Source organism: Venustampulla echinocandica (assembly GCF_003357145.1).
Source record: "Venustampulla echinocandica strain BP 5553 chromosome Unknown scaffold_0, whole genome shotgun sequence".
In the NCBI taxonomy this organism is placed as follows: Eukaryota; Fungi; Ascomycota; class Leotiomycetes; order Helotiales; family Pleuroascaceae; genus Venustampulla; species Venustampulla echinocandica.
This window is the reverse complement of record NW_022474205.1, coordinates 1,985,844-2,004,047: the sequence shown is the minus strand read 5'-3', so window position 1 is coordinate 2,004,047 and position 18,204 is coordinate 1,985,844. Positions and strand designations below refer to the sequence as shown.

The 18,204-nt window shown below is 49.1% G+C and overlaps 5 protein-coding genes across 5 annotated transcripts; 1 reads left to right on the top strand and 4 right to left on the bottom strand.

Annotated features, from left to right (window-relative positions):
* Positions 1-575: 575 nt before the first annotated feature.
* On the bottom strand, positions 576-1,760 carry BP5553_00615 (uncharacterized protein; the record flags this gene model as incomplete). The annotated part of the gene is made up of 1 exon (XM_032009238.1): positions 576-1,760. The coding sequence occupies one exon, from the start codon at positions 1,758-1,760 to the stop codon at positions 576-578; it is 1,185 nt and encodes a 394-aa protein (XP_031873292.1).
* A 1,779-nt stretch (positions 1,761-3,539) lies between these two features.
* BP5553_00614 (Glutathione synthetase) lies at positions 3,540-5,319 on the bottom strand (the record flags this gene model as incomplete). The annotated part of the gene is made up of 4 exons (XM_032009237.1): positions 3,540-4,563; positions 4,626-4,768; positions 4,821-4,896; positions 5,015-5,319. The coding sequence occupies 4 exons, from the start codon at positions 5,317-5,319 to the stop codon at positions 3,540-3,542; spliced, it is 1,548 nt and encodes a 515-aa protein (XP_031873291.1).
* A 973-nt stretch (positions 5,320-6,292) lies between these two features.
* On the top strand, positions 6,293-13,087 carry BP5553_00613 (uncharacterized protein; the record flags this gene model as incomplete). Its single annotated transcript, XM_032009236.1, has 3 exons — positions 6,293-9,516; positions 9,562-9,939; positions 9,988-13,087. 3 exons carry the CDS (start codon positions 6,293-6,295, stop codon positions 13,085-13,087), a joined length of 6,702 nt encoding a protein of 2,233 aa, XP_031873290.1.
* Positions 13,088-13,985: 898 nt separating this feature from the next.
* Positions 13,986-15,032, bottom strand: BP5553_00612 (uncharacterized protein; the record flags this gene model as incomplete). The annotated part of the gene is made up of 1 exon (XM_032009235.1): positions 13,986-15,032. One exon carries the CDS (start codon positions 15,030-15,032, stop codon positions 13,986-13,988), a length of 1,047 nt encoding a protein of 348 aa, XP_031873289.1.
* Positions 15,033-16,810: 1,778 nt separating this feature from the next.
* BP5553_00611 (Uncharacterized protein) lies at positions 16,811-17,265 on the bottom strand (the record flags this gene model as incomplete). The annotated part of the gene is made up of 2 exons (XM_032009234.1): positions 16,811-17,161; positions 17,254-17,265. 2 exons carry the CDS (start codon positions 17,263-17,265, stop codon positions 16,811-16,813), a joined length of 363 nt encoding a protein of 120 aa, XP_031873288.1.
* Positions 17,266-18,204: the final 939 nt, after the last annotated feature.

The window sequence follows — 18,204 nt, the reverse complement described above, 5'->3', positions numbered from 1 at the left end:
TCTGAACAGTGCGTTATCAAGGCCTAGCCGTCGTCATTCTCTCCACTCTCTTAAGTCTCAAGTTCACTCGACAGGCAAGTGCCGAACCATAAATACAGGAGCCTACTCTGTCACAAACTTCTTCCATAGCCTCCAAACCTCCATGCGTCCCTTGCCTCAATTCTAGACAAGGGCAAATCATTTTTCGACTCATCACTCCCACATCTACTCTCCTCTTACATACCTGGCTTCCGACTTGGGAAGTGGTTGCAACCTCAGACCAAGTGCTCCGATTAGGGGCTAACAGGGTGCACTATTTAGGCGACTCCGACAAACGGGTAGCAGATAAAGCCAAGTGAGGCTCCATGGAGAGGTTGTTGCTTAGGAAGGGTTTCTTGTCTCTTGGTCATGCCAAGCAGCACACCCCCTAACATTATGGGCATCAAACGACAGGCGCAAGTGTTCCAAGAAGCTAGTGAATTTATTAGATGCCTCAGCATCCATTTATACGCTGGCAATAGCTTATGGGCCGAATTGTTTCACCGTTTCCATGAAGATGGCCAGGACTGCCTCCAGATCTACCAAGGACTTGGCCATCACCTGGGTTGACTGTGCGTCGTGGACGACGACTTCCGCTTCTTAGGCGGCGGGCTGTCACCATTTTGTCCATCTCGCATGACCTCGCTAGACAACATGGTGCTTGGTGTGTCAGGACGCCCATCGGGAAGCCGCCGTCGACCGTTAACCAGACTAGGAGTATCGACCTCCGTTGAATTTGAGGCCAGTTTCCTCTTGCCTTTCTCGGAGACAGCACTCCCATTATCTCTACAGTTATTGGGCATATCCCTACTATCCCGTCTCAAGTTGGAACGGGAATTAATGGCCGTCCACCAAGATCCTGTAGGACAGCTTGCCTGTGTTGAGGTTGATGGGCCCAAGGATCCTGAAGAGGAACTGGTTGTAGAACGCCTGCTTGATTCGCCCCGCTCAACCTTGATCATCCTAGCGGGCCCCGAAAACTTGACGACCACTTCGCCCACGTCCCTAAGCCGCCAGCACTCTTTGTTCTCCGAAAAGAAAAACCGGTCGTTTGTGCTTAGGCTTCGGCTTGCCGAGCGTTTGGCCGTGTCCCTGGGGTCCGAAACATCGGGATTGAGGCGCGCAGGGCACCACTCCAAGCAAGTTTCGAAGAGGGAGTCCAATGTCATCTTCCCCCCTGGCACTCTAGCGAGGACCGAATAGCAGAGGTAGACCCATGGAGGGGTCCTTCCGTTCGCAGGAACTTTGTCCTCCGGGAACGGTACCTTGCCAGGAATTGCTGGCGGTGCCTCGTAGACTCCCTCCTCCAAGCCCAAATCGAGGTATTGACCTTCCAGGGGCTCCTGTCTCCAGGACTCCACGGACCTAGCCTGGATGGGTGCCACCAGGTCAGGAGGAAAAGCAGAGGAGCCTTCCTGGACTGGCGTGAGTGGCTCCTCTGGATCGTCAGAGTCGTCAATGTCTGAATCGGAGCCAGACATTCCTTCGACGGCCTCATTGAGAACCGTTTCGCTGGAGGCTGAGACCGTCATGGGGCTCAGCGCTTCCTCCCTGGTCTGCATCATTTCCCAAAGCTGGGTTAGGATATGTGCAACCTCCAGCTCCAGCTCGGTCCATTCACGCTGGACAGATCTTGCGGTGGAGGTGGAGGTGGAGGGACCCGTAGAAGTGGAGGTGGGTTGCCGAGGAGTATTGGAAGCAGTGGCGCTAGTGGTAGTAGAAATGGGTTGGATGGTTGACATCTCCGATGTTCCAATTTGTTTGACAGATTTAGATGGGGAAGGAGCGGACGTGAAGGAGTTCAATGCCTCACGTTGGTTGGAATACTGGGAGGGAAGGTGAATACCTCGAAACCTTTGAGATATTCAAAAGCCAAGGGGATGTAATAAAGGCGTTTGTTTTAAACCTCTTGAAATACTCAGGAGCTGAGTGTTGATGTGAAAAGGTGAATGTATCAAGGCTTTTGTGGCAGTTGCAAGTGGACGTTGATAAGGAGAAACTCAATACTTCAGGGAAGGTAAGCAATTGGGAGGTTTTATGCTCCTTCCTAAATCCATTGGAACGAACTATTCTAGGGCAAAGCTGTCTTATGACGAGAGTCTGATGGATTCAACACGTCGGTGTAGGGCAAAATGGTTCTGTTGAACGGTAACGAGAAACCCTCATGGTGTTAGTTGGAGTGGTTGTCCCAACTTTACACCTCTCTAGGGCTTGGGAAATGGGATTGACGACGCCGATATTCCATCGACTACCGTCAGTCTGATTGGATGAGATGACTACATCCTATTGAACCCGACATGGTGGACCAAACATCCAAGGGCACAGGCAAATCAACAGGGTGCTGGTTGGGTGTTTGGGAGGTACTCAGCCTAGTTTATGATACCAGAGCATGTCCCCTCTTAGGGTTTAGTAGGGTAACTAAATATGGCGGCTCCTGTCATACCGATGTCATAAATAAGCGAAGGGTTAAGGGGGGAGAGCTCGATTAAGCGAGAACACCCAAATGTCCAAACAGCCAGACTTCGCAATTGCCAGCGCTTGGAATGATGGAGGGACTGCGTCTAGGATAACCCTAGAGCTGGACGATCAAAGCTTGGGGCTTACACCAGTGGTGAGGCAGTTGAGTAGAGTCATCACGTGCCCGAGCGACTCCCTAATCGCTTGGCAAGCGCGGGCTGCTATACGCGGGATATACCAATAAAGGTTTAAATGGCATGGTATAAACTATATCCGCGACATGGTGGTTTATCAAAACCTATAATATGCTATTTATGTTGACGTAGGCTCAGTTTGGAGGCTTGGGTGTTGGGTGTTGCGGTATTTGGCTAGCCTCCATAATGAAGACGGGAAGGAGCAACTTGTCACGGTGAAACTTGAACCGCTGCATGGTATGGTGTACTTCGGCCTTCTCCTTGCAAAAAACATATTTTTGTTTTCTCGCTCTCGCAATGTCCTCTGCATGCCAACACTGCCACAATGATAACTTCAATGCCTGACAAAAGTCGTTCAATCTTACAATCCATGTAATCCAATGCTTCTCGACAGTAACTCATAGATACTCGGCAAGTATAACAAAATCTTTCCATTTAAAGTCTATCGCACAGGAGGATGATTTAAGTAGGATCTCAACTTTGGTCAGGTTCCAGCGTGTGACTTGGAGCCCAAAGTACTAGCACATGCCGGCTGAGAAGTTAACAGCCGCATCTAATTCATGGCATAAACTCTCGCAGAACTTGGTTTGCTAAAGATTTCTATTCAGGGCTTCACTTGAACTATCTCTTCAAATATCTTCCTTCATTCGACAACGGCCAGACGAGTCAACATACACAATGGGAGTTTGAATAACGAGTCATCATAAGCATACTTCATGCACTAGTGGACAACAGACCTTGTTAGACGAATGGCAACTTGTCTTTTCATGGTTTAGGATTCTCTAGCGCCGTTTATATCGGGCTTCTGTATGATGGGGATGAACAGGAGTACTTGGTGTTGGAGTTGCACTGGTTTTCGGTTCGAAAGTCCTAGACAAGCCGACAACTATCCATGCTCCCAAAACCCGCCGCGACACCTCCCTCCTCGCTCGTATCCCCCTTGGTCCTCAACAAATATCCCGCCTCTTCATTATATAAGACCTCCTTACTCTTCTGATCCCAAAGGCAGGTTCCATAAATACCCAACTCGCAAATCACACCCCCTTTCTCAATCACCCCGTTTCGTAGAATCAGATTTCGCACTGGTGGTGGGGTAATGAGCTCCATCAGGATAAATGACTTCCAATGCGATTCTGGAAGTGACCTTAGGAAGGGCGGGATAGCGGAGCGGTATGTGTTGTTACCCCCACCCTCACGTTGCGGTTTCAGAACGTAGCTCTTGCAGCGCTCTGGGTCAAGGGCTATTTTGCGGGCTTCTTGTCCAGCAGGAGAGTCATCGAGGGGATATATGTTTGTGAACGTTTTAGAAAGATTCTCTATTTCTGCAGGAGAATCTTTGAAGAAGCGTGTTAGGATTGAAGGCGCCGAATGTGATATTGGTGTTGCGAGGACTTGTTGCACTTTCTTTGCGCCCGCCAGTTGGGTTAGGATGCTGGGGCATTTAATGGCGTTTGAACGCTCAATTTGCAGGCGTGCTTTCCAGGCATCCGGGGAAGGATAGTCTTGCGGGCCATAGCCAGCGCGGAAATAGACTACGGCTACTTCGAACAATTTTGTAGGGCTACTCGGGGGCTGGTAGAGGAGTTGACGGCGGGGGGTATCTGCGATGGTTGTTTTCGAGAGGACCTCGGAAAATGCAAGGCGGAATACTGGGACTGGGGACTCATGCTGCTGGAGGTCGTACTCGAGATGCCGTTGGTCAAAAATATTTCTTTCCGGATCCTGTACTAGGAAGATTACGCAGCAGTCGTGTATGGTTTCACCTTGCTTATATGTTGTAAAGGCATCTCGTATACCTGAAGCTAAGGAGCCGATACTCTCATTTCTAGGGAGATCTAACTCTGCACTAGATATCGGACTTTCAAGAACGGTATAGTCAACTACGGACAGATGCCTGTCGGTGTCAGTCTCATGAATGGGGGGAAGCGAGGCGTGAAGCTAGCAATAAACACGTACTTGTGCAACTTTGAGGTCTTGGATGACAGGCCACCGAATGAGGATGCAATAGTGTTGAATTCCACTTGTTTGATAGCAGGAGTGCTATCCTGAGTGGCTTGGTGCACCATGTAGTCGGACCGGAACAAACCCAAGGAGAGGTTCTACAGGATCTCAACAAAAAGGTAATCTTGGTTGTTTTGCATCTGGTCATACCTGTACATAGCCCTCTTCTTTGACGTTTAAATGTACTCGCCATAACTCAGCAATAAAGTCGTCGACTTCCAAAATTCTGTTTCTTGTCAGTCTCGAGATCTCAAGGCCGGAATGGCGTCATCCACATTGGCTCCGCGGAAAATATCAATTCAACCAAAAGATTCAATGTAATAGGGATATAGAAACAGACTCACTCTTCAACAATGCCTTGCAAAAATTCTTCATCTTGTGCGATTGATGCGTATAGCTGGTTGTAGGCCCTTTGTATAGATTTGGCCTGTTCGAAACATATTCGGGGGAAGGGACTCGGGAACAAAGTGACTGGGGCAGTGGTTGCTAAAATCCCGTGCGGATCTGCTTCGGCGGAAACAAGAGAAGGCAAGGGTCTTACGGCTAAGCCATTGGCAATAGTCCAGTCTTTTATGGAGGAAAGAAGTTGGTCAGATTCTGCTGCGGTCAACTCAGGCGGGTAGATCTCAGTGGTTCTGCTCGGGGCCATGGCGTAAATAATAATGTTCTAAAATGATCAACGGATGGGACTGAGATGTAAAGCGGCGTTAACGTGAAGTGCGTGGGCCCCAAGGAAAGGGTAGGGAATATGTGCGGTTGAAGCCTGAATGCTGAGTTACAAGGGCAGTTATATAGTTTTCGTTGGTTTGTTGGTTTGTAAGACGCTTTTGCCTTGTCCTGTCTCGGCTTGTGTCCAGCGTGGGGTGAAAGGCGAAAGGTGAAATCAACAACAAACCTAAGCTTATCGATAAGGTGAAGGTGGGGCTAGAACCTGGAAGCGGAAGCGGATAAACAACTTTCCGCTTTCGTACTCGGGGGACGTACGTGGGCGCGTCTACAGTTATCGATCTGTCGCATCGCATCGCATCGCGTCAACCCACCAACCAACCAACCAACAACCACCAACAACCTGTCCACCTCCACCTCCACAACCGTTCACATCGTCCCAGAATTCCCCGTCCATTCGCAGTCTGCCAAATACTCACCTTCTGGTGACGAGGACCTGCTACTCCTTGTCTTCAATCTCCTAAATTTCTCTAAAGGTGCGAGGCTCAGATCGAAACTCAAGTTTACAACATCCTGACATAACATAACATAGCTTCTCCAAACGTCTCCCCGTGTTATTGAAGCCACACTGCTTTAGTCTTTTGAGTTCGGCCTGCGGGCCATTCCAAAGTACGCTCTCTCCAAAACATTGTCGCTCGTGTTACCTGTGGTCTCACCCACTTCCCCCCCGCTCCCCCAACTATCTTCACACTGTCTTGACAATGTCTCCACCCGTCTTACCCCATACTGATCTTCGATGGTGATAATCATATTCACCTTGACCCAATTCAACAGCCTACAGTTATGACTAACCTCGTTGCATTAGATCGCGCCTCGCTATTCTCCTTCGACTTGACCGACTCCCAAGCCCGACAAATCTCGCATTCCCATGTATAACATCACGGCTATCTCCAAACATGGAAGTAGACGATCCATGGGATTGGTCTATTGACCGTGTGGTGCAAGAGCTCTGTACAGACAATCGAACATGGCAGCCTCGTGCCGCACCCACATCGAGACCGGACCCCACCCTCTTAGAGAAGGCTCTACGGGAACAAGAAGTTACCGGTCCCATCCTTCTCGTGGAAGTCGATGAAATGGTTATGAGAAATGACTTTGGTATCGTCCTTGGTCGTCGACCCTTCCTCCGAAATGCTATCGTCGAACTCAGGCGTAGAAGTGTGCAGTATCAGGCATCCATTCGCACTGCCCATCCGCCGTCATATAACAATTTTGGCCTAAACGAATTTGCACAACTCGGCGCCGCATTTGAACCGGCAAGGTCGCCAATGATTCAGCTGCCCCCAGATATGCCAGTTGCAGGGGCACCCCAGATCTCGGCCGTTCCAGTCAATACTTCAAGGGAAACGCCCTCAGGCTGCGCTCTAGCTGACCAGAGTGCGGCAGAAGGCGAGTACATATCCTCCGATGCTTCCAGTGGCAAGAGGCGTAAGCTTAATGCTGAAGGCGATTCTACCGACGTTGAGTTTCAGTTCGAGACTGGGAATTATGATGCGACATATCACTCAGATTCTCAAGCTGCTTCCCTTTGTCCTGAGGGCTCTAGCTCAACCCTGGCTGGAGAAGTTGGCAGGTGCACTACTATCGTCGTAAACGGCAAGGAGAGAAAGAGACTGGCACCAACACTCATAACCTCGGAGATTAATCCACATCGGATCAGATGTATACCTACAGAGGCAGATACTGTTCTCCACAACTCGCCGCACACTGCCGAACCTGGAGTGCCCTGTATTAGTGACGGCAAAAAGAGGAAGAGAATAGCCCCAACACTCGTCACCTCCGAGATTGATCTAAATCGGAACCGAGATATACCTACAGAGGCCGATAATGTTGTTCACAATGACCCGCAAACCGTTGAACCTGGAGTGCCATATACTGGCGATGATGGCAGGCAGAGAATTATGCCTATCCATCAGCCCGATTTGGAGACTGCTGAACCATCCCAGTGTATGGATATCATTAAGGGAGCTGTGTCGGGAGTCCAAGAAACAGGCTCGTCTGTTTCAAAACGTTCTCGCAAGCAAATGCAGAAGGCGCGTCCAGATTCCATTGCAGCTGGGTACTTAGGCAAACGAAAGATACATGTGGATGACATATTCTACGGAGGTACTGCGGTTGGAGAGGATCTACCAACCATAGGCGACGATAGAGAGTTCAGTCAAGGAATCGTTAGTATATCTAGTGGACGTCGCATTTATGTCCACAATATCATGAAGCACTTTCTTCGTTCGGAGCCACAAGACTTTGCCAGAGATGGACAGCTTCTGTCCGCCGTGCTTCCATATTCGATAGCACTTGCGCCAAAGTTTCAGAAACCCTCCTTCACATTATTCCATCCCGAATCTGATGGCAAGATGCACGCTACGCGGGCCGAACTTCCTTCTTGGCCAGAGGTGGACCCAGAAGCCTTCGTCCAGCAGACCAAAGCGGTCGGAGGAGATAATGTCGCCATATTTAATCTTCCTGGGCCTGAGATGCTGAAGAACATTGGTTCTTATGACGACTGGGATCACTCTCACCTAGAGAAGTACCGACTGCTAGAAGGCGCTGATGACATTCTCCCACTCTATGGAGAATCTGACTCGGAAAATGAATACGACGAAGCATTATGGCGTGAGATTGAGGATGAGCGCGGTTCGAAACTCGAAAAGCCAACTAAAGCTCTAAAGAAACCACCGTTGAGTGCAGCGGATATCAATACAGCTATCGACGAGGGTATTTCTGAGCTCGTGGCTAAATGGAAGCAGAAGAGACAGCTAAAACTGCAACTCAAAGCATACAAGACGTGGCAGAAATCTCGTAAAACCGGGACTTGGAAGCTAGACATTGAGGCAGCACAGGAAAGGCTCAACCACATCATCCAGCGGCTCGCAAAGATGCGCAGCGAAATCCTTCGCGATGTGTGGACAAGTGCAAACCAGGTACGGAGACAAACGACGATAATGGAACAAACCATCTCCGATCGCGAAGATTTAAGATGGAAGATTACAGTCCTTGAGAAAAAGAGGTCTCCCGAAAAGCCGCCGCAGCTGGCCCCACTTTCTAAACCACAGAAGCAAAAGAATCAAACCAAAAATGTTGAAGGAGAATCGGTCGAAAGCGATACAGATACTCCAAGCTCCGACGATGGCCTAGATGATTTCATTGTTGATGAGGATCCTATTACCAGTCAGGAGGAGCTAGAGCTCAACCTTGCAGATACCGAGCTAGCCCATGGCGATTCAACATTGTCAGATGCAAGCCTTCCTGATAGCCCAAACAAAGCTCAAAACCATAGAAGTCGCTCTCCTCGAACGTCAGTCAAACTCGAACAAGCGTTGCCAATGCATCCGAAACCACCAGCGGCGAATCCGTCTGAAATAGTTGACCTAACCCTCATCTCATCTGACGATGGTCCCGGAGTTGTCAACCTCGTTACGCCACAGAAAAGAAAAAAGCCCCTCGTGAGACTTTATCACCGCAACGGCCCTCTGTCAAGCCCCATTGCCATCTCCGATGAGGATAACTCTGGGCTTTTAAGTCCGAGCCAGTCGCTTTCGCTCATTACCGACCCAGCCAAAATTGCTACTTACCCTAATCGAATTTGGGAAACACGGAGCAATAGGAAGAGCTTGCTGATTTCGATACTGTACAAAATGGACAACTCATTGCGAGACCGTATCTTCGAGTCTATCTCTAATATATCTGAAGAGAGCCTTTGGTCACACCTGGAAGAGGTCATAATGGCACACCAGTCTTCGCAAAGCCGTGTGAAAGGCATGGATAATCCCACATTCGAGACCATGACAATCCTCCTTCGGCTGTTCGAGATATTTATCGATTGCAAAAGTTACCCTTACCGGGAGCCTCTGAGTACAGCCATTATAAACAAGCTTCAAACCCACGAACTAGAATGGTACTCGCCATTTTATAAGCTTTGTCACCAAATTCTAGATCAGTTTGATAGCAAGTCCACCTTCTCGAAGCGTTGTAGTAGATCTCTCGCCAAACATGGTGTAGATAGTAACGGAGCAAAGGATGAAAATGTTGACAAGGACGACAGTGACTGGTCAGAGGATGATGACGAGGATAGCGAGCCTCTTGGGTCACTCAGACGACGCCGCTCTAATGGCATCGCCATGTAAGTTTTCTATAGTGCAACAAAATACTGTACTGACGAGTATAGGTCGAATAATGAGAGCTCCTCACTCGACGAGACGCCTCGCAAGAATAAGCGGAAGCTCTTCGAAGATGCGCAGGCACGAGATCTCCGAGAGCAAGATCGGAGACGGTTAGCTGAGCAAGAGCAACGTCGAAAGAGACTTCAAGCAAACTTGGCAAGGTCCGGCCACGCAAGGGATGAAGAAGAGGGACGAATTATCATCAACGACGCTAAATCAGATGACCAAGGCTACATCCTCGTCCACCCACAGATTGCGCAACGGATCAAGAAGCACCAAGTTGAAGGTGTGCGATTCATGTGGAACCAGATCGTAGCAGACGAGAATTCAATGCAGGGATGTCTTCTTGCACATACAATGGGCCTTGGGAAGACGATGCAAGTGTAAGGTCACCATTTCTATATCTACATGGCCTATGCTAATTGAAGAAGGATTACCCTACTTGTTGCAATTGCCGAAGCATCTGCATCGGATGACCTGAGTATAGTTTCCCAGGTTCCTAAGCGACTTCGACGATCCCGAACCATAGTACTTTGCCCACCAGGTCTTATTGACAATTGGATGGACGAATTACTAACATGGGCGCCCCCCGGCCTTCTTGGGCGCCTCCTGAAAGTTGACTCTGCGGTCAAAATAGACGACAGGCTACCAATACTCAACACTTGGTATCAAGACGGCGGTGTTCTCATCATTGGCTATGAGATGTTTCGGAATTTTATCAACAGGAGACCGAAGGCACAAGATACCCGCCTCGACGATGAGAATCATGTGCGGATCTGCGAACAGCTTCTCGAAGGGCCAGACATAATCATCGCTGATGAAGCCCACAAGATGAAGAACTCCAATGCGTCAGTGACCACGGCAACCATCCAGTTCAAATCGAAGAGCCGCATTGCACTAACAGGATCCCCGTTGGCGAATAATATCTTGGAATATCATACAATGATCGACTGGGTTGCGCCCAATTATTTGGGTCCGATTCGTGAATTCCGTCAGAAATATGCTCAACCGATTCAGGCAGGTCTGTGGCAGGACAGCATGCCTTACGAGCGCCGCCATGGCCTGAAGATGCTTGGTGTTCTCAAGGAAGACATCGCGCCAAAAGTCCATCGCGCAGATATATCTGTATTACGGAATGACCTACCTCCAAAGAAAGAATTCATCATTACTGTGCCCCTCACGGATTTGCAACGGAAGGCGTACTCCCTTTACGTCACGTCAATGATGACTGGGACAGGTCACGCGCGGACCAAGGATGGTGAAGTCACTCAGACAACCCTATGGCATTGGCTTGCTATTCTCTCCCTCCTTTGCAATCACCCAGATTGCTTTAACGCAAAACTACATGAGCGAAAAGCAGATGCAAAGAAAGAACCCCCCGCTGTAGGGCGCCTGCCAACTGCCAATGAAACTGGCGACATGGGAGACGACATTGCAAATGACCTCAACACGCCTATTTGGAAAGTGGGAGTCTCGCAGGATCTCATCAATGAGGAGAAAATCTTGTTTGATGCTGTAGGCAAGGAGAATATGAAATCGCGAGATTTGTCGAACAAAATCAAGATATTATTCCAGATACTTGATGCTGCGAAAGCCGTGAAGGACAAGGTGCTTGTTTTCTCCCAGTCAATCCCTACACTCGATTTTATTGAAAACCTGTGCAAATCAGATGGAAGGAAGTATGCCAGACTCGATGGGAAGACTGCAATGAGCAAGCGCCAAAGCCAAACAAAAACTTTCAACAGAGGCGATTGCGAGCTGTATCTGATATCCACCAGTGCTGGCGGCCTTGGACTCAATTTGCCAGGGGCCAATCGAGTAGTCATCTTTGACTTTAAATTCAACCCCATCATGGAGGAGCAAGCGGTTGGGAGAGCTTATCGAATAGGGCAGAAAAAACCAACCTTTGTATATCGGTTTGTTGCTGGAGGAACTTTTGAAGACACTGTCCATAATAAGACTGTCTTCAAGCTGCAACTCGCGTCGAGGGTTGTAGACAAGAAAAGCCCTATTGCCTATGCCAAGAGGAAGATCTCAGATTTTCTTTTCCAACCACGGTCAGTCGAACAAAAAGATCTATCCGAGTTCAGGGGCATGGATCCTGATGTCCTCGACAGGATCTTGGTATCTCAGAATGAAGCTTCCAATATCGCGGCAATTGTTCAAACGGATACTTTCGAAAGAGATGACGACGATAAGCTCACTGCCGAAGAGGAAAATGAGGTCCGACGACTACTGAGCGACGAGCAATTAAAGCGGACTAATCCTCAAGCCTGGCATGCGAAGCATGCTCCTCCTTACAGATCGACATATAGTATGCCAGTCAATCAAGCACCCGTTATTTACAACGGCAGGGCCGATAACGGATTAGCATCACCGTCAGGAATGGCGCCTCCATCTAGTATCAATGTTGTTACCCATCCCATTTTGTACCCGCTTGCTCCGGGCATAGGACTACCACTTCCAACAAACGTGGCACAGCTAACTTCCTCTCTCCATGCTCCGCCCTCTACTTCTCCATTGGATAGAATGAGTAACGAGACTACTTCGTTAACTAAGACCGCTGATTCGGGTATTACTTTATCATCTACAGCCATCACGCCGACTGGCAATACTCCAATCACTCCAATTTATGGTGCTAACTATAGGGATCAATCCGATACACCTAATCCTTTGGCTTCCCCAGCATATGAATCAGGGCCGAGCCAGAATGCAAAATCCCCAGCCCAGTCTAACGGAAATCAAGTGGAAGGAAGTAATGGAGATATCACCAAAGTATGCGACCCCTTGAACTCTTCACTTTCAGTTATTTCCTCCATTCCACATTTGAATAGCAATGTCTTGTCTCCAGCTCAAAAGGTACCGAATTCAAATCTTGGGTCAGATTCAAGCGCTCTATCTGGAGCAGAAGTAGAGTCCTACATGCAAGACTCCCTCGATGTTTGTGGGTGGATATCTGACTGCTCCGGGGACGAGTTGCGATGCCGTTATGATACGCTACAATGCATACCTCTTTCGGAAAGGCGTGAGCTAGAAGTGCTTAAACGGGCAACCTGTCATCATCGCCTCCGGGTTACAGAACACCCTGCTCGAGGAAACCTCGCTGCAGAAAACCTTGCTCAAATAAAGGCTCTAAAAGAAAGCTATAGTAAACTAGAGCATGATCCATCAAAGGCAAAATGGCTTGGACAACAATCCAGAGAACGAAGAAGGCTTGAACAAGAAAGGCTTGCCCATGAAGATATTGTTCGGGAAACCCCTCCTCAAGCAAGCCTTGCTAGTAGGTTTGAAAATGGACCGCTAGAGGGGCAAGCTGCGAATGCAGCTGCTGAGAATAGTACCCTAGGCGATGATAGTGCATCCCTTCTGGCAGCTTCAAGCGAGGATCATCCTATGCCGGACGCTAGTAACACTCCTGTTATATCAAGCTATGATCATATTGCAGCTTCAAGCGAGGATCATCCAATACCAGACGCAAACAGTACTCCATCTGGCACTTCTATATCAAGCGATAATGAACCTCGACGATAATCTACTTTCAAAAGCAAAGCTCTCCAATTCTTCGACAACGTTGGTGGCCACATTTGAAAATTCAAGTTTGCTAATACCGACTCTAGTCCGCCCTATCCATGGCTATGAACAGAAAGCCTGTACCGTCGTTGCGAACCCCTGTCACCAAACGAACGAAAGCGGAAGCAGAAGCTCGGGAAGCAAAACGACTTGCAGAAAGGAGGCGTGCTCGAGCAGTAAACAACCAATCCAAAGGTTCTTCAAATGCAACACCAAGCTTGCCGAAATGGGCCAGAGACGAGTTGTCTGGCTCTAGATCATCATCAGCTTCGAAACGACGACTCTAGCACTTTTCCCCACTCTAACATTATTCATTGTCTTTTCCTTTTTTATCCCCTCCTCGACTTATCACCAAAATTGCACAACACAGAGAGGAGAAATTTGCACATTATCATCATGGTTATTAGCGTTGGCGTTGGAGGAATGGCCATTCACGATACCCAGTTTGCGTTTGCTTATAGCGTTTGCTCTCTACTATGTCTTGCGACTAGATTTATACATAGACAGTGGCGTTCTTGACGGCGGTGCGTCGTGGTGCTTAAACAGCGGCATACTCATCAACATTGCATTACAGCGCCGGGACGACGACTCATGAACTTGAGATAGGCATTACCGTAGACGGACGTACATAGAATTACAGGCGTCTTTAGAAATCAAATCGGTGCTTACAATAGAAGTTCTAATGCTATTCCTTATATGAAACATAAAAAGTTTTTCCTAATAATTAAATAGCAAGGACAGTAACAGTATGTCTCTAATACGTATTAAAATATCTGGTTTATATTAGAATTACTCGAAGAAGTCCCAGCTCCTCCTCTTTAACTTACCTATGTATATATCAGTTTAACAAACCCCCGTCCTATAACCTAGCATCCAGGCCCCTCTCCGCATTCAAAAACGCATCCAACCTCGCAATCTCCAACCCATCCCTCCCCTCCTGCACAACCCTATCAATCCTCCCTCCATCAAACGCAATCCCAAACCACAGCAGCACTCCCAAATCACGGGCCATTCCCACGCATTCCCGCATGTCCTCATGCTGCTTCAACTCAGGGATACCATCTAGTAGCGTTTTCCAGAACAGCTCTCGCAGTTCCGCGGAACGGAGATGGTATATGAATTTTGCTGCGGTGGTGGAGGTGGCAGGTACAGGGTAGCCGAGTAGTTCCTCCAGCCCGTACAACGACATGCCGAAAGGTAAGATTTCCGATTCAGCCCAGTCTACGAGCCCCGTTAAGTGGCCGGAGGCTGGTGACAGCATGATGTTCCCTGGGAGGAGATCGCCATGTGTTAGCGTCCAGGGGAGGAGCGATGTGATGCGAGGGAGGTGGGCGAGGAGCTTGGATGTTAGAGGCCGGAAACGGGGCGGGAGGGAGGTGTGGAGGGATTGAAGGCGTGGTTGGAGCGTGGAGCCCACGCGGCCTGGGGTGGAGGGACGAGGTTGCTGATGCTGCCAGGAATGGGTGTGGAAGTGCGCGAATGAGATGCAGAGGTTGCGAAGTATTCCGAGGGGGATGGGGCGGTTTTGAGATAGGTTGCTGTTGCGGAGGTCTTGCAGTGATGTTCCTGGGATGAGACTCATGCTGTATACCAGCAATCCCGATGAAGGTAATGTGGCGAGGTGTTTTGTAGTCGGTGCATATTGCGGATATGTCTCTGAGGCCAAAGAGGTGACGGTTGGATCAAGGGCATATGGCTTGGGGCGGAATTGGACGATTTGCTGCGATCCGACGAGGAGGGACAGCGAGCAGAAGCCTTGGGTGCGGATGGGAACTATAGATTGGTTGGGATATAGCTGTGTGAGGAGGGTGTAGCAGGAGGTGTGGTCTGAAGGGGAGAGGTTGTTGCGGGTGAAGAAGGAGGATATTGCAGCTTGGGTCTGTTGTTGGTGGGTGACTTCGGGCATGATGTTGTGGAATTAGATTACAGTTAGTTATTAGGGTATTACAGAGATGAGCAGGCCATCCCTGATAGATATGAAATACAATGAGTGACAAGACTGATTTGCTATTTAAGGAATGGTTCTTGAGTGAGTGAGCTTGTTGCTTGTGAGGGGTCAATGAATGCACCCCACGTCCTACAGTCGTACCTTGTTGTCACGCCTTGTCTCACACCTATTTTTATTTCAGCACTAGGCGTTCTACAGGTCGATAAGGCGGCTTGAATCTCACACTCACTCATCCGTCTTTCTCTCACTTTCTCTCACACACAAACAAACAAGATATTAACCTCTATAACGGTACAAGCAAAAGCTACTTATAACCCCGCATCTCTTCTCCCTATCACATATATATATATATATATCATGGTACCACAAAATCAAAGGAATGGATAATGGATTGCACGTCGTGAAACTAAGCCTCCCTGTCTCGGCGCCCCCACATAGAGCGTGGGAAAAGGAAATAAATAATAGTCCCGTGTCTTTACATGGCGCTGCTATCGCGGCTATGGTAGGGTAGGAATCGGAGTTAATGGATTTGCTGTTTGTAAGCTCTTGAATGTGGAGGGTTTTTTGGAATTTATATTTGGAGTATGAATATTCCATAGGAGTGCAGTTGGTGGGGTTTGATTGAGTGGTTCGGATGCATGTGATTGAATGTGGCCTCTAGGGAAAGGTGTGTGTGTGTGTTGTAGTGGAGCAATCCGGATTGAACTGGATTGGATTGGATTGGATTAGAGGGGTTCAGGTATGAAGTAGAGTGGGAGGCGTTCGTTGGGAAACATGTGTAATATATTCGGGTGAGATCTTAGCACCTAGAAAATAGGTGGTGTGCAGCAAGAGAAGAGAAGGGAAAGGAAGGTAGTAAGGTAGGTGTTCAGCTCGTGTCTATAGGCAAAGCAAACCTAGGGTATGGGTATTGGCATTGGTATTCTGAGCGTGGTTGTGCTGCAGTGAGGGCTCAAACGGGATTAACGGGAAAGCTGTACTACGATATATAGTAGTTTCGTTGCAGCAAAGGGGGGATTCAACCAGAGGTGGAGTTTGCTAGACATGGATTGAACGAGACGGCAGCTAGAACCCCTTGTGATATGCTAGATTATTGTCCGACGTGGGCGAGCCTTTCTGATGTACTGCTTGAGGGTGGAATGGTAAAAATGTCGCTCATCTGTGAGTATGCCGAGGTCCACACGCCGTTAAAGCACAAGAGAAAAGGCATCAAGCATTTCCTCCGATATAGGATATCAGGCAGACAGCACGTAAGACTGAATGGGTGGGACCTACACACATGTTGATCCCGATCGTTGCTACAATTCTGCTCTATCGAATATACATGGTATCCATCTTAGCGACGGGCAAGGGAAAGAGAATGTGAAAAGTGAACCATAAGCAAACCCCCAGCCCAGTGCAAAACCCGATAGAGAGAGAGAGAGAGACAGCCATGGGGAACCACGGCGTAATTGAAGCATCGTGAGGCAAAAAAGGAAATGGTATAACACAGTAAAAAAGGACACACATGGTATGATTAACGCAAGAAACAGTATGCCGAGGTGAATAACGCCGTTGCAAGCCCAGATCATCGTCTTCGTCTTATCCCATCCGATCGATCCCTTCCGTCATCTCATGTCCAATCCCATCCCATCCCTCATCCGTATGTTTATCTAGTCCATCATCCGGCGAATCGCCGGATTGTGCGTATATCAGTCGTGGAAAATGTCGCCTTGGGCCATCGAGCCTTGTGTCAATTAGGTAGATATGGCAGCCTTCTCATTCAAGACCTCTCCCTTCTCCTTGTTCCTAACCCTCATGACTGCATCCTGGCTGCCCATCCGCCTATCCAAAGCCCGCTCAAGCTTCGCTCCCAAGGCCAACTTGCTCAGGTTATCGGTCTTCTCCGTGGTGGGGACGAAGCGCTGGCTCTGCAGCTTCTTGTTCTCGAGCTTCTCGAAGCCCTCCTCGATGTCCTTTATTTCTTGTTGTGCTGACGCCGAGGACAGCGATGTCTTGACGGTGTTCACGGTGGGGGCCATGCTGTAGGTGCTGAAGCGGTTGGAGGCGTGCTTGGAGGCCATCTGTGGGAGGAGGGTTGGGTTAGTCTAGGTTTGCTTTGTAGTGGCGGGAGGCGACTGCGACTGCGACTGCGACTAGCACTCCGACTATGACGCAGACGTGCAACGGCGGAACTTACGCTGGCTGCCATGATAGGGCGAGACGAGTCTAAAGCTGTCTCTTATACACATCTAGATGTGTATAAGAGACAGGTCTAGGTTTGCTTTGTAGTGGCGGGAGGCGACTGCGACTGCGACTGCGACTAGCACTCCGACTATGACGCAGACGTGCAACGGCGGAACTTACGCTGGCTGCCATGATAGGGCGAGACGAGTCTAAAGAGTTCCTCATTGTCGTCTTTGACATTTGCGTGTCTTCCCGGGAGCGATGGGCTTTCTTTGTCGTGCGACGTAAACAGGCCGAGGTGGAAATGCTGCCGGTTTGTTCACGAGGGATAAGCACGATGAGTAAGAGACGTCGTGGTAGCAGTGGGATCGCCGTGATTGGGAGGTGACGGGGTGTTTGTTGGTGTGTTCTGATAGGGGAATGTTGATGTTGGTGTTGAAGTTGAAGCTGATGGTAATGGCAATGGCAATGGGTCGAGTATCTTTTTTGGTACAGCCGGAGTAAAGGGACAGAAGAAGGCGTGTGGAGTCGCGGCGAGCGTTATTTACTTATTTAGCGTCGTGCCTTGGTAGGCTTAAGTTGGGCAAGAATGTCTCATTGCCACGCGGTGGGCGGATGGGATCATGGGCGGTGGGTTGGGCTGGGGCTGGGATGGGGCATCGGGGGATTGCTCCGTACAGTGTAGTACATGCTGGCATTTGCTGCCAACTAGGCGGGGTGGTTGGCTCGGTGTCAATCTCAAACACAGAAACAAAATAGGGACAATCAGGAGGTGCCTGGGTAACCATTGACCACTACTGACCAGCACTACGAAGCATGTACATGTATGTACATGTACCTATCGTTGCTTCATACAGAGTGCTACGTACTCCACGGGGTATCCGCTATCCTGACCACTTCGTAAGTTCGTAACTATGCCTACGGAGGGCGCCGCGAAGAGCGGGTCAAAGGGGGTCAAAGGGGG